General features: G+C 51.9%; 1 protein-coding gene across 1 annotated transcript; it reads left to right on the top strand.

Annotated features, from left to right (window-relative positions):
• Positions 1-236: 236 nt before the first annotated feature.
• Positions 237-11,883, top strand: ENH_00026190 (hypothetical protein, conserved; the record flags this gene model as incomplete). Its single annotated transcript, XM_013579747.1, has 13 exons — positions 237-254; positions 629-973; positions 1,217-1,306; positions 1,599-1,690; positions 2,033-2,738; positions 3,292-3,810; positions 4,108-4,428; positions 4,606-5,122; positions 5,294-5,535; positions 5,633-9,976; positions 10,267-11,139; positions 11,339-11,463; positions 11,724-11,883. The coding sequence occupies 13 exons, from the start codon at positions 237-239 to the stop codon at positions 11,881-11,883; spliced, it is 8,352 nt and encodes a 2,783-aa protein (XP_013435201.1).
• Positions 11,884-12,562: the final 679 nt, after the last annotated feature.

Here is a 12,562-nt window from a genome sequence, read left to right as displayed (position 1 = left end):
ATCCATGATTTGGGCAGACAAAACTATCACACAGTACTTCTGCTGTGTTCTGGAGCGTCTCTAGTTTATTTGGCTATGACTAAATTGCGTCCCTAGGATTCAGCATACTGCGCAGATACCAGGAAATGCTGGTTGCGTCTTGTAAGGACCGTCGAGATCGCTTTTGTTCACTCTACTGCTTCTGCGACGCTATAGGTCATAAAAGAACCGGGCACCCTCGAAGTTCACACACGTCAATGAGAAGAGCATCCGAGGTCCGCCAGTTAATTCAGTAGCACCGTACAACACAATTTGTCCCTGTCATGCATGCTTGCGTAGGCATTTGCCTACAGAGTCTGCGTAGTGTGTGTAGTACTAAGTGAGGTCAGAGGAACGACGAAATATTCCCTTATTGGATGCTGATTAGTCTTGTATTCATAGAATTGGACTATTCCTTTTCAATGCGCTACTCGACAACAGGAAAGTACTCTCTTTAGCAAGAAAAACGAATGTAAGGGTGGCCAGGATCAGCTTATGAAGGGCCGCCTGTGCCTGAAGAACCCAAGATTTGAAGCAATGAATTCGTCCGACGGATGCCCGTTCGCAGTCACTCCGGAACGCATAGTGAGTTCCTGTGCGGTGAACGAAGGTGAAGGGAGTGCTTGCCGGCAATGCACCTCAAGAAAGTATTGTGTTAGTTGGGCGCGCGTTTCGAGAGCTTCTCGAAACGCGCGCCAGGAGTGTGCAACTGTCAGTGCAGGTATTTGACAAAGTGGTTCAAGGAGTCACTTACACGAAGAAGGTGACTCTGCGCAATCGTGAAAGCGTTGGGAGGCGCATGAGATTAGAGATCGACCCGAAAAGTCCGTTTCGAATTTCCCTGCCAAAGTACCCGGGAGGTGGCGTCCTTCTGGATTCACTTGCTGGCAGCTGCCGCGAAGAGCAAACAAACCCACGTGTCTCAGGAATTGTAGCGACTGGAATGTGCGTTCAGGTAGGCACACGGTGCAGTTTGCGCAATTAATCTTTCAGGTATAAAGTACAAAGGAGGTGGGCGACACAAATCTGCAATGAAGCCACTACAAGGCCTCGAGTACAGGGCCTCTTGCTGAATAAAATGTGCTAGCCATGGATGCGTACTTGTTCTTTCTTAATGCGCGTTGCTTGATTTTCCTCGTCAGGCAAGCACTCATTTCAAAAGGGCGAATTCTCACTTGCTGGGTTGATGGCTTTGTAGGTTTGGGTTTCTTTCTGCCCAACGCCTTCCGCACCGGAGGCGACGGGCCTGCTGGAGCTCCACACAGAGAAGGGCGCATTCGCAATACCGGTAACTGTTCCCCTCTGCATTTCAACGCTGCAATTCATGAGCAATGCAGCATTTTGGGATCGATGCCGTCCCATTGATTCCCTGTATGCTCTGTAGAATCTGCATTTCAAATCTTGTACAAGCAAGAATAAGCACATGAGAGCAACAAATTCCATTGAACACTTGTGACTTTTCACATCACAATGCTTTCTCCACCGATTGAAATCATTTCCGGCGACGCCGGCGGCGGGCACAAATACTGCCTTCTTCCATTTCTAGGGGCATTTGTTGGACCTGCCAAAATGTTGTGCAGCTTCTAGCCCGCAAAGAGCCCCCTTCGTTGTTTTCTTTACCTCGCGTGTTAGACTTTGGCGCCGCGCGCCCGGGAGAGTCAGTTGCAATGGAGTAAGAATTTCTACTGCATAGCACAACACGGCATATCGCACGCAGAGATAGCGTTATTCAAAGCTTTGTTAAACTGGGAAACATACGTTGTTTCCTTGGCAGGGGCCTGATTGCTAGGTAGCTCAGCATAAGCTCCTCGCCGAATCTGGATTGTCTCGCTCATAATCAGGCTTGTTCCCTAGGATATTTCGTGATTTTCCTTTCCTGAATTCTTCCTGTTGAGAATGCCAAGGCTAAGCAGACTCAGGGGACAAACCTTGAGCACTGCTAAACAGTTTTGCTCCAGTGTTAAAAGAGCAGGGGACCTCATTTCGAGGCTAGATTTTGGTCTGCGAATTTCAGACTGTGTCTGCAAAATGAGGGAGGAGAGGGGACTGTAAGGGCTTTGATATCTCCACATGCTCCAGGCGGAAGCAAAGAGAGAGCTGTGTCTTGTTGCCCCTTTTTATCCACAAAAAGGCAGCCTCAAGAAGCAGCACCTCTTACTCTTAAGGAGTCCGCGAAAGTGCCTTACACTGAGTGGCTGGAGGATTGTGAAGAAGTATTTACGGTGTTGAGAGAGGATTTCTTGTTGACTCGGGGGGACAGAGGGGCTTCGCTTATGTTACGGTTTACTCCAAGTAAACCGGGACAGTTCTCTGCGTCTTTGCAACTCATATCAGCAGCCCAATACGCTCCTGATGGAGAAGAGCTAAACATTCTTGCTACAGTTGAACTCCGGGGGTTCGCAGAGGCAGCTGCACTGACCCTTAAAGAATTCTGTGGCACTCAGTGGCCCTCACACCTCCCTTTTTCCTTTATGCCTGAACTCTGCCTCCTGCCAGGGCTGATGGCAGCAGAATCAGTTGCTACGAAATCCGGTGGTCACCCACACAGTGCGTTTAAAGCAGAAGAAGTAAAGACAGCAGCTTCAACAGGAGAAATTTCAGCAGAAGTATTGGCACCAGTGGGCCGTAAAATGGAAGATTATGTTCGTTTCACCGAAGCCCAGCTGTTTCAGGCCGTGAGATGCCTACTACCTCGCATTATGGACTTTGGCTGTTCTTTGGTAGGCCATTGTAGCGGACTTCTAATTTCTGTACAACGTTTTTGGCATGCCGTCTACTGCTTTGCGCGTCATCAGATATCTGACCAAAAAAATTTATATGCCGCACCATTTACTTGCTTTCGGCTATCTCGCAGCGTGGCGGCCCCCCTATCTTCCGTTCTGTCGTGCTCTGCAACGAAGGGCAGCTGCCCATACATGTGCTCTGGCGTCATGCTGCAAAACTACAGAGAGCATCCGCCACAGCACCACCAGCAGCAAATGATATTTCAGAACTATGCTGTGCATTTTCTGTTTCGCCATCGGAGGCTGTCGTTCCCCCAAAAGGAAGCCGCTCCTTTTGTTTTGCAGTGAACCCACGGATGCTGCCGACCACGCTGCCAGATAACCGCAGTAGCAGAAGTGGGTTATTCTCCTTCGAATTTTCTCTTTGGGTATGTATCATCTCTCTGCTGATGCACCCCGTTGATTTAAGTCTTTGCTTACGTCCCATCGTGTTTACGAAATATATCCTCTCTCTTACCTATTCAAAACTGTTTTTCGCTTTTCTCTGCAGATTGTAAATGTTTCTTCCGGCGCTCTCCTCTCTCCGCAAGCCATTGCGTGCCCAGAGAGTGCTCACGGCCTCTCATCCACGAATGGGGTGAAAGAAAAAATTGAAAAAGATAACGCAGATAAATGCGAAGAGAGTGACACTGTTAAAAGCAAAGAACAGGGAAGAGCTGGGGAAGAAGACCCGACGGAGCTCAAAGTGCGCTGGACACCCCTCTTTGCAGAGCCGGATTCAAGATGCCATAACGCTGAAAGGGGTGGAAAACTGATACATATGGAGTGCTTGGAGGCTGCGGGAGACAAAAGCCCTAAGGAGTGGCAGCTGCTGCGTCTTCAGCAGCGTGTCAGAGTGACTCAGCCAAAGGTGGTGGCCTTAGGCAGCGGTACCGCTGGAGACAAGTTGGAATCTCCTACCACTAAACGTATGAGGCCATGCGCAGTACAAAGTGTAGTCTTAAGGTTTAAGAATGAGGGGCTCGCTGACGTCTGGCTGTCTGTACACCCTAATTTTCGGGCACTGAAAGTACGCTGGAGAGGCGCTAAGCACAATAACGGCAGTAGTGGGCTAAGTGGCCCCCGTACCAGAACAACAAACTGCACCAGCAGCAGCGACAACGCCTCCACTGGAAATGAATGGGAAACTGCGTGGCTTCTTCGCGTTGAAGAGGACGAAATCGAAGGACTTGAGAAAGAAACAGATGCGGCAAGCTTTTGCCTTTGTCCCTTCATTTTCCCCTTCCTCTGCCCACCTTGCTCTCGTGCTCCTTTGAGACTGGATACGTAACCAGTGTTGAAGATGGCTTTGATGGTTTTCCTTCAGATCTTTGGGCAGAGCCCTCAGCCTTTTGGCTACTTCTGCGTGGCAAGTAAAGAACAACACGTTGTCTCTCCAGGAGCGAAGGGGAAGCTTGTCATGAGGCTGCTGCCGCTTTGCTGCGGTACTATGTCCATGGATGTTCCTCTTTCCGTGTTTCCACCCAAAGAGACGGATATTCCGACGTTGGCTCCTCTTTCCGATGCAACAGGAGCCCCTGCAGCGAACGGTTGCGAAGAGCAGTTACGTTTGGTGTTCCCCCTTTGTATTGAAGTATTTGGCCCTCGAGTGTCTCACTTTTGGCCTCCACAAATTGATTTTGGGATGGTCAGTCTCCTTGTGGCCTTTTACTTGATACTGACCTAGCTTCATGCTTCGCCAGGAACAGCGAGTCTAAGCAGCAGCAGCAGCAGATGCACGTGAAAGAATAGCAGCACCAGTACGGTAGCAGAGCTGTAATGGAGCAGCTTGTCTGTTTCTGTGAATATGTCCGCGTTGTGCTAGGTGCGCGCTCATACTCGGACTAGTCGAGCCCTCCTCGTTCGCAACACTTCTCAAGCCCCTGCCGCTGTCCGCCTTCGCTTCGCAACTGCTGACGAGGTTTCTTCCCCAGCAGCACAACACCTTCGGCCTCCGGAGGATATGCTTCCGGGAGCTTTTCCCTGTCATTTCATTTCTTCACTTATCAGAGCCCCAAGTGAGGAGCCTGAAAAAGCTGTAGACACAATCATGAGCATAGCAGCAGCAGCAGGAACGGCAACGACGGAGGCTAAAAGTGCCGGAACCAGAGCGCCAGCAGCAGGCAGCGCTGATGCCTGTGAGGCACGATCCAGCAAACCGTCTGCAACGGTGCGCTGCTGCACCAAGTGCCTCTGCGTAGACGAGTCTTCGCTTTGCTGTGAGCCTTTTCTTCGTGACCCACTGAACGCAGCAGATGCTGCTGCAGCTGAGGCCGAAGCATCTGCAGCAGCTGCAGCTGATGCTAAGCAGGTTTCTTCTGATTCAGAAGGCGAGTTTGAAGGTGCGTGATTGTCAGTGGTAAAAAGCATGCGAAGCATGCGCTTCCGTGTCCACTTAACTTTAGACCATACTGCTTGAAAACCCTGCGAAGAGCTGTAAAGCTGTGAGGTAAATTCCGGGTCAGCAGCAAATGGTCAGGCGGCTGCAATACCGCGGACTCTTTTTGTTGCAGAGAATGTTTGCGCAGTCCAACAGCAACACCTGGCCCTACAGCAACAGCTGGCTGCGTGGCGACTACAGCACAAGGAGCGCAAACAACAGCTGGAGCAGGAGCGGAAAGACTTGGTGGTGGTTGGTCTATCTGGACAGCTAGTGATATATCCGTCGTATGTCCTGCTACCTCCTGGCGAAGAAGGCATCTTCCTGCTGACGATTCGGGCGTCTCACCCTAAAGTTCTGGACACCTTTATTTTAGTAAGCCTCACCTGCTGTGTACGCCTTGAGGCGTTGAGGCAATGGCTAAGGTGAGCTATCTGACAAGCATGCAGTACAGACTGGTTTCATTTTGCAGGTTGAGACGCTGGAAGACAGCCAACCTGTTGCTGTTTCTCTTAAAGCCAAAATTTCACTGCCACGCCTGCGCCTAAGCAGTCACACTGTAAATCTGCCGCCATTGTTCCTGCTGCGGCCTCTGCTGCTGAAGCAGCAGCTTACAGTATACAATGACGGAGACATACCCATCAAGATCTGCTGGAATTCACCTACACAAGTGGGAGATACGGCATCTCAGCAGCTAGTGCTACAGCAGGAGGAAGAGCAACAAGTGGCGGAGAGAACTGTTCCGCCTACGGCCACACCTGCCGCACTTGGCCCCTGCGGCTTGCTAGTAACTGTGTCTCCCGCTGAGTGTATTGTGGGGAGTCGGAGCTTCGTCTCTTTAGATGTCTCCTGCTTAGGTATCCTTGCCTCCCCTTGTTTGGTGGTGAAGGCCTATTGTCAAGGTGCTGGCCTGATGCTGCCCCTGCAAGTCACATTTGCGGCTGCGTGCAGCGGGGCATCCATTACGTATGCTCTTTTTACGGAGCAACAGCTCAAAGCCGCCGCTTCACTGTTGCAGCAGAAGCGGTTGCCCCAGGAAGGTATGAAAGTGTCTGTCCAACACCAGCATGCACTCAACGCTCTTTTGCAAAAAGGCACGGAGGAGGAACGACAGCACGAGCAAGGCGTCTGTCTGCATGGGCAAGATCTTTTAGGGGCCGGCATTAGTAGCAGAAGCAGAGCAAGCAGCGTTGCGTCACCTCGCATTGAAGATGAAAATGAAGTGCAACAAAGGCCAAAAGGTGTCGCTGCAACACTTAAGGCTGCCGGCATCGGCACTTGGGGCGTTCTGAAGCAGCAGTGGGATTCGGCGCCTCACAGTAGCGAAAGGGCACCAGAGGTGGAGCTTCCAGCCTTAACTGTGGGAGGGGAAAGCTCCTTTCTCTATTTGTTGGCTATAAATGATTCGCCCATCAAGACCACAATCCGGCTGGACGCTTTGACAAGTGCTCACCAGCAGCAGCAAACGCAGCAGCAGGAACCGATGCTGCGGCAGCAACGGATACGGCACCCATCATATTGTGAGGATGGCAGACCAGTGGGCACACTCATGTGCCCAGACTGTAGCAGCAGTAGCAGCAAAATCTATAACGAAGTGGGAAGCAGCAGCAGCAGGGAAATCCTGTCGTCTTGGCTTGCTCAAACAGACGCATGCTTCACCTACTGTACAAACAGCAGCAGCGACAGCAGCAGTAGCAGCAGCGCCAGGGACCACAATAATACCAGCGGAACTAAGGGCAGGACTGGTGGAGTTCTTGATTCAGACTATCTGTCTGCTGAGGCCCTATTAGTTCAAGCAGCCTCTTTTGCTGCTCCTTCTGAGATGCAGCATTCGTTTCTGGGCTCGCTTCATGCAGATCGACCATCGTTTAAGACTGCTGCTGGTGTACGTGCACTTCAGATGACAGCAGCAAGGCAGCGGCGGCAGCAGCTGCTGAGGGTTACCGATGAAGGCTTGGTGATAATTCCTCACCCTGAAAGCAGTTGCGTGCTGCAGCAGCAACAAGCTGCATTGCTTGCCCTAGAAATGCTTGCTTCTCTTCCCGCGAACTTTGACGCAGCCCTGAGGCTGGCACTGGAGCCATCGTTGCCATCTCCGCAACAGCTGCAGCAACAACAGCAACTGGTGCAACGCCAAGCTGTAACACTTATACCTCTCAAAGTCCCAGTGAGGGGTCCCTTGTTGCAGATCCCTTCACCCCAGCAATGTCTTCGTTTCCGGGACTCCATGCCACCTCTCATAACTGCCCAGATTGCCCTACAGCAGCCTTCCATGGTAGAGAAGGGACAGAAGCAGCTACAGCAGAAGCAGCACTCAAATTTCACTAGCTATAGAACCAAAACGAAGCTCATGCTCCTCAAAATGGCTGCCAAAGACCCGCAGGTTGCCGAGCCAGCAGCAGCTGTAGCAGACACAACGACTCAGCAGAAACGGCAGCAGCAATGCCAACAGGGGGACAAGGAGCAGCGCATAACCTTTAGAATAGAGAACAGCAGCAGCAAGTGGCTGCACGTTAATTGGATTCTGTTTGACATTGGCCTTTGGGAAATGCAGCAGAAATTGGAGAGGCAGCTGCAGCAAGCTGCCACCTTGCGGGAAGCAGCCATTGAGGCACTGCGCCAGCGTGTGGTCGGGACGGCGTGCGAAGCAGAAGCAGCCGCAGAAGCAGCAGTGGGTGCAGCAGCAGCAGCCACTTCCGTTGCTGCACCTACGACTGTTGCACCCAGCCGAAAGCCACAGAGGTCACAGCCAGCCAAAACTCCCGACCTAGCAGTACTAGCAGCAGAAGCAGCGGCTGCAGCTGCAGCTGCTGCTGAGGAAGCTTCGATGAGGGCTACAGAAGCGGCGGCCGCCGCTGCTGAATTTGGCTTACTGAAGACAAACGTTGGATGGAAAGCTCTGGGGGAAGCGGCAACACCCGCAAAAGCCTCAGCAGCAGCGGCAGATGGAGATGTAATAGCGACAGAGCCTCTACCCAATACAACTCTCGAACTCGAAAACAGCCGGAAACACCCGTCATTATACGCTTCACCAAATCCACTAACGCAGACAGATAGAAAGGCAGTTGCAGGAGAAGCTGCCGCATCTGCAGTAGTAAGCAAAGCTGCAACTGCCCCGCAGGAAGGACCTGACGGTGTTCTACAAGACCCTTCTCTCGGTGCTCGAAGAGATGGTCTCGCTGACTTGGTGTCAACAGATGCATTGGCACCATCATCAGCAGTACCAGGCAGCGCACAAGAAACACTGCCTACGAGCTCAGAGGAGAAACCAACAGCAAATGCAGCAGCAGCAGCTGCATGGGCCGACCGCTACGCTGAGCTGCTCCCCCCTCAGCATTGTCTGGTGTCAGACATGATGCCTCTTTCACCTGAAACCCGGGCTGTTGCTGCCGCAGCGGAAGTGCTGCGCTCCCAGAAAACCGCAGCCCTGACGGGACCCCAGACAGACTTGCAATCAAGAGCAGAAAAGCGAGCAGGTCAGGTCAACGAGGCAGCTGTACGTGTTTATGGCGATGCCGAGGCGAGCCCTACAGGGTTGACTGCTCACGCAGCGGGTGAGCGGACAATAAAAGCGGTTGCTTCAACACAGGGCAGTGCAACTACATCGTTGTTGCACAGTTGCGACAACTCCTGGAGTGCAAGAGGCAGACGATGCAGCACCGAGCTACCGCAGCCGAGTTTCAATGCAGATGGGATGCTTCGCTGTCCAGCCATGAAGAGCACAAAACCAACTGCTTCAGTAGAAGCAGCAGCCCTAGCAGAAGTAGCAGAGCCTGCAATAGCTAGTGTGGCATCTTGTCACAAGGGTATTGCCATGCCTCGCATGGAGCCCTCCGAATTCGTATTGGCTCCTTACGGCACTATCGAGGTGTCTCTTTGCTGTGGGGCTCTCCAGACTTCCCCAGGGTATCACAGACTCAGAGCTGTGGGCTTTGCGGTCCCCATCTCTACGGAAGCAGCACAAACAGGAAAAACAGCAGGAGCTGCTGCTGCTCGCGACGCATGCCCTGTCGAGGGAAAGGCCACCATGGCTTGCATTTTCTCAGGTCGACGACATCCGAAAATGGGAAAGACACAATCTGAACAATCAGCAGCTGGTCCAGAAAGCAAAACGAGTGACACAGTGTGCCGACAACATCAATTGCAGAAGCGGTTCCTGGGCTGTACAGACGTCAACCCCTCAAGTTGTCCTGTTAAACAGCCTCCCAACCAGCCTCTGCGTTCACTGTTTAATGACACTTTTGAAGCTGTTTATCAAAGCCAAACCGCTGGCATCCCTGCTGAAACCCCTGAAACCATTGATGCTGCAGCGGGTCCTGCTGATGCGGCACCTTCTGGAGTTGCTCACGGTAGTGGGGCTTGTCTGAGAGTCCCTACAGTGCTTGCTGCTACCCCTCTCATCGTCGACTTCACAATCCAGACGCGGCTGCCTAGTCTCCGCATGACGTTTGGCGCAGAAAGCCCCACAGCACCAATGGAGCCAACAGCAGCAGAACCAGGAACAGAAAAGAAAACAAAAGAAGACACAACTGGGCTCCGAACTTTGTGGTTTGCGTCGGAAGAGGCAGCATTACCGGATAGCGAGAACGTGGGTAGCGCAGGCTGGCCCGTTACTGCTGTCTCTATCCAGAAGGAAGTGATCCTGCAGCCAGCAAGCCACTGTCATTCCGTCACCTGCTCTGTTTCTGTAAAGGGAAGATCGTTCAAACTTGTGAATGCCGAGCTGCAGCAGCAGCCACAAGAGCAAAAAGAGCGAATACAGCACACAGGGTGTCAGCGGCAGCAGAACCTTGTCGCGCCAGTCCAGGAGCAGATGGTGGGTTGAGCAGGGCCCCAGGAGAAACATTTGTCTTTCAAATCTTTAGCTTTGGCTCAGAACGTCAGTTTGTTCAGCCACGCATGAGCAAAGGACAAAAAGAGGAATCTTGACGAAGCTGTGTGGAGAAATGGCGCTGCTTTTGTTGTGGCTGGTCATGGATTCGTTGGTGCTCTGATGCTAGCGACGGTGCTCTGCTGCTATTGCTGGGCTTGCCGTTGCTTTTGCTGCTGGCCTTGCTAGTGCTTGTAGAACTCCTGCTCCCTTCGATGCTGCTGCTTCTTGTGCAGACATTCACAGTCCAGAGACACCAACAGCTCCGGCTGGCTGTGGAGTTATGTCCTCCAACAAGTGAAGCAATGGCCAAAGGAGACGCTTGCTGTTCCGGTCAACTGCTTATTTCATATCCAATGGCTCAGCCGTCAGGAAGCACCAGCAAGAATTCTATGCTGAAGCGTCTGTTATTGCTCATACAGAAGCTACAGCAACAGCAGATTAAGCCGCAGCTGGAAGCGTTAGAAGAGCAGCCCCTCTTCCAAGCCTTGCTGGGAGGCGTTCTTCGAGTGCTGTGGCCAGAAGGGGATCCTCTTACACTCTTGCTATTGGGATTTTCAGCCTTACAGGAACAGCACAAGCGAGGATTGCAGGGGGCAGGGCAAAGTTTGCTGCTGCTGCAATATCAGAAGCTGCTGCAGCGTCTTGACGCCGTTCTGCCTAAAGTTTCAGCGGCTGCTTGTGCACTTCTGGCAGAGAAAAGCTCCTGCGAGCCCTTCGATGAAAGCGCTGCAGCAGCACCAGCTTCTTCAACTGCTGCTTCTCTAGTGTCCTACAGGACCCAGGTTGTGTCTCTTGTAGGACTATCCAGGCAAGCGTTTCTTCTGCTTTGGGCTCCGCCCGAGATGCATGGTGCGGCTGGAGAAAGGGGTTGGTGTTCCTATTGTGACCCACAGCGCCCTCTAGTCATAGACTTTCAAACCATTCACGTGGAATCCCGACGGCGTCCCAGCAAAGTGCTACAGGTACGGGCTGTCTCAACAACAGCTGTGGACTGGCGCGTCATTTTGTGCGGCAACAGCAACAGCGGCAACAGCATCACAAAACGCAGCAGTAACGAAAGTGAGGACGTGGAAAACATTGGGACCGCAACGCAGCAACTGGGTTTGGTCAGTGCATTCCCCTTCGCAAGTCTATCAGCCTAGTCCGTGAAACCCTCAGACAGAATTTTATGTATCTTGCTCTTCCCACACCTTAAAGCCTACCATGTAAAAGGCAGACTCATATTGTCTCCTCCGCTTTCTGCTTTCTTCTCTACACTTCAGGCCCCTTGCATGCATTCCCTTGTGGGTCTCTGCTGCGCCTCAGGTAGCGGACAACGTGAAAGCAACACGGGCGTTTCAGTTTAGTCCGTCACAGGGGACACTGCAGAGCATGAAACTCGGGGGAAGAAAGGCAGAAAGCAGCACCGCCTCTATTCGGATACGCTTCATGTAAGCTGCATGATATTTCCATTCAAAATTTGGCAGACTATAGGGCTGCTGTGTGTGTCTGCTCCTGTCCGTTTCTTGTAGCACGGCAACCCTGCCAACCCCCTCAGTAGAACTGTGGTCGTGGTCCTTGTGGAACTCTTGTTCCGCCGCACTTTGTTTGGCTGTCGTGCTCTGCAAACTAGTCAGTTGATAAAAAGTGAGTTTTTCGGAGCCCTTGCTACTGAGTTTGTCCTCTTGTTCTCTCTGCTGTCTGCTCTTAGACCCACTCATGTAGGTCAGTACGCTTGCCTCTATAAACTGGCAGCTGGCACGGCGGCGCCTCAGTACTTCGAGCTGCGCGGCGCAGCCTCAACGGATGAAGAGTTTGACGTCAGCGCCAACTTGGGTCATCTTGAGCCACCTTGCCTGGCTAGCGCTTAGCAAGTGCCTCTTAGCCACATCTTGCGAAATTGAAACGAACTGCTTTCTCTGATGTCTCTCGCTTCTGCATTTGAATCCCAAAAAAGCACGATACCCCCAAAGTCAGCAACTACTTGTTTCAGCACTCCCCAGTTTCTTTGGATTTACTCCGGCTTAGTTGCTTCTACGTAGCTAGGCTACTGTCCTCCCAAACAACCTCGCGATGTGCGTGTACGTAAGTGGGTCCCCATATTTAAGGTTTACATCTGAGGCAGTCCAAAGTCCGTTGTCGGATGTGAAAACCGCCAGAACCCCTTCCAAACCAACATTTTCGGTTCAGTTTCTAGTGCGGTTCCTGACTTTGCGATTTATCACTGTTTTGACAAACACCAAGAAGCCATAAGCGAGTTCTGATCCATCACCGGTCCTACCCCTCACTGGTGCAAACCAGCAATTTAGAGTGGCATGTTGCCCGCATTGATTATCTACTTTCTGTCACTCAGAAAGGCATTCTACAATAATATTCTACTACGTCTGCATCACTAATGTCACTACAGCTCGAGTCCTACTGCGTCCCAAAAGCATCTGTGCAGCTAATAGCTCGTTACCCGGCAGCAGAACATTCATTACTGCTCTCGAAACCAAGTCCTTAGAAACCTCAGTTATGAACAAGTGAGACAGACACAACAGCTGTCAAATT

This window comes from Eimeria necatrix, genomic scaffold, assembly GCF_000499385.1.
Source record: "Eimeria necatrix Houghton genomic scaffold, Enh_scaff19, whole genome shotgun sequence".
Lineage (NCBI taxonomy): Eukaryota > Apicomplexa > Conoidasida > Eucoccidiorida > Eimeriidae > Eimeria > Eimeria necatrix.
Note: the sequence above shows the minus strand (reverse complement) of the source record. Positions and strands in the feature narration are given on the sequence as shown.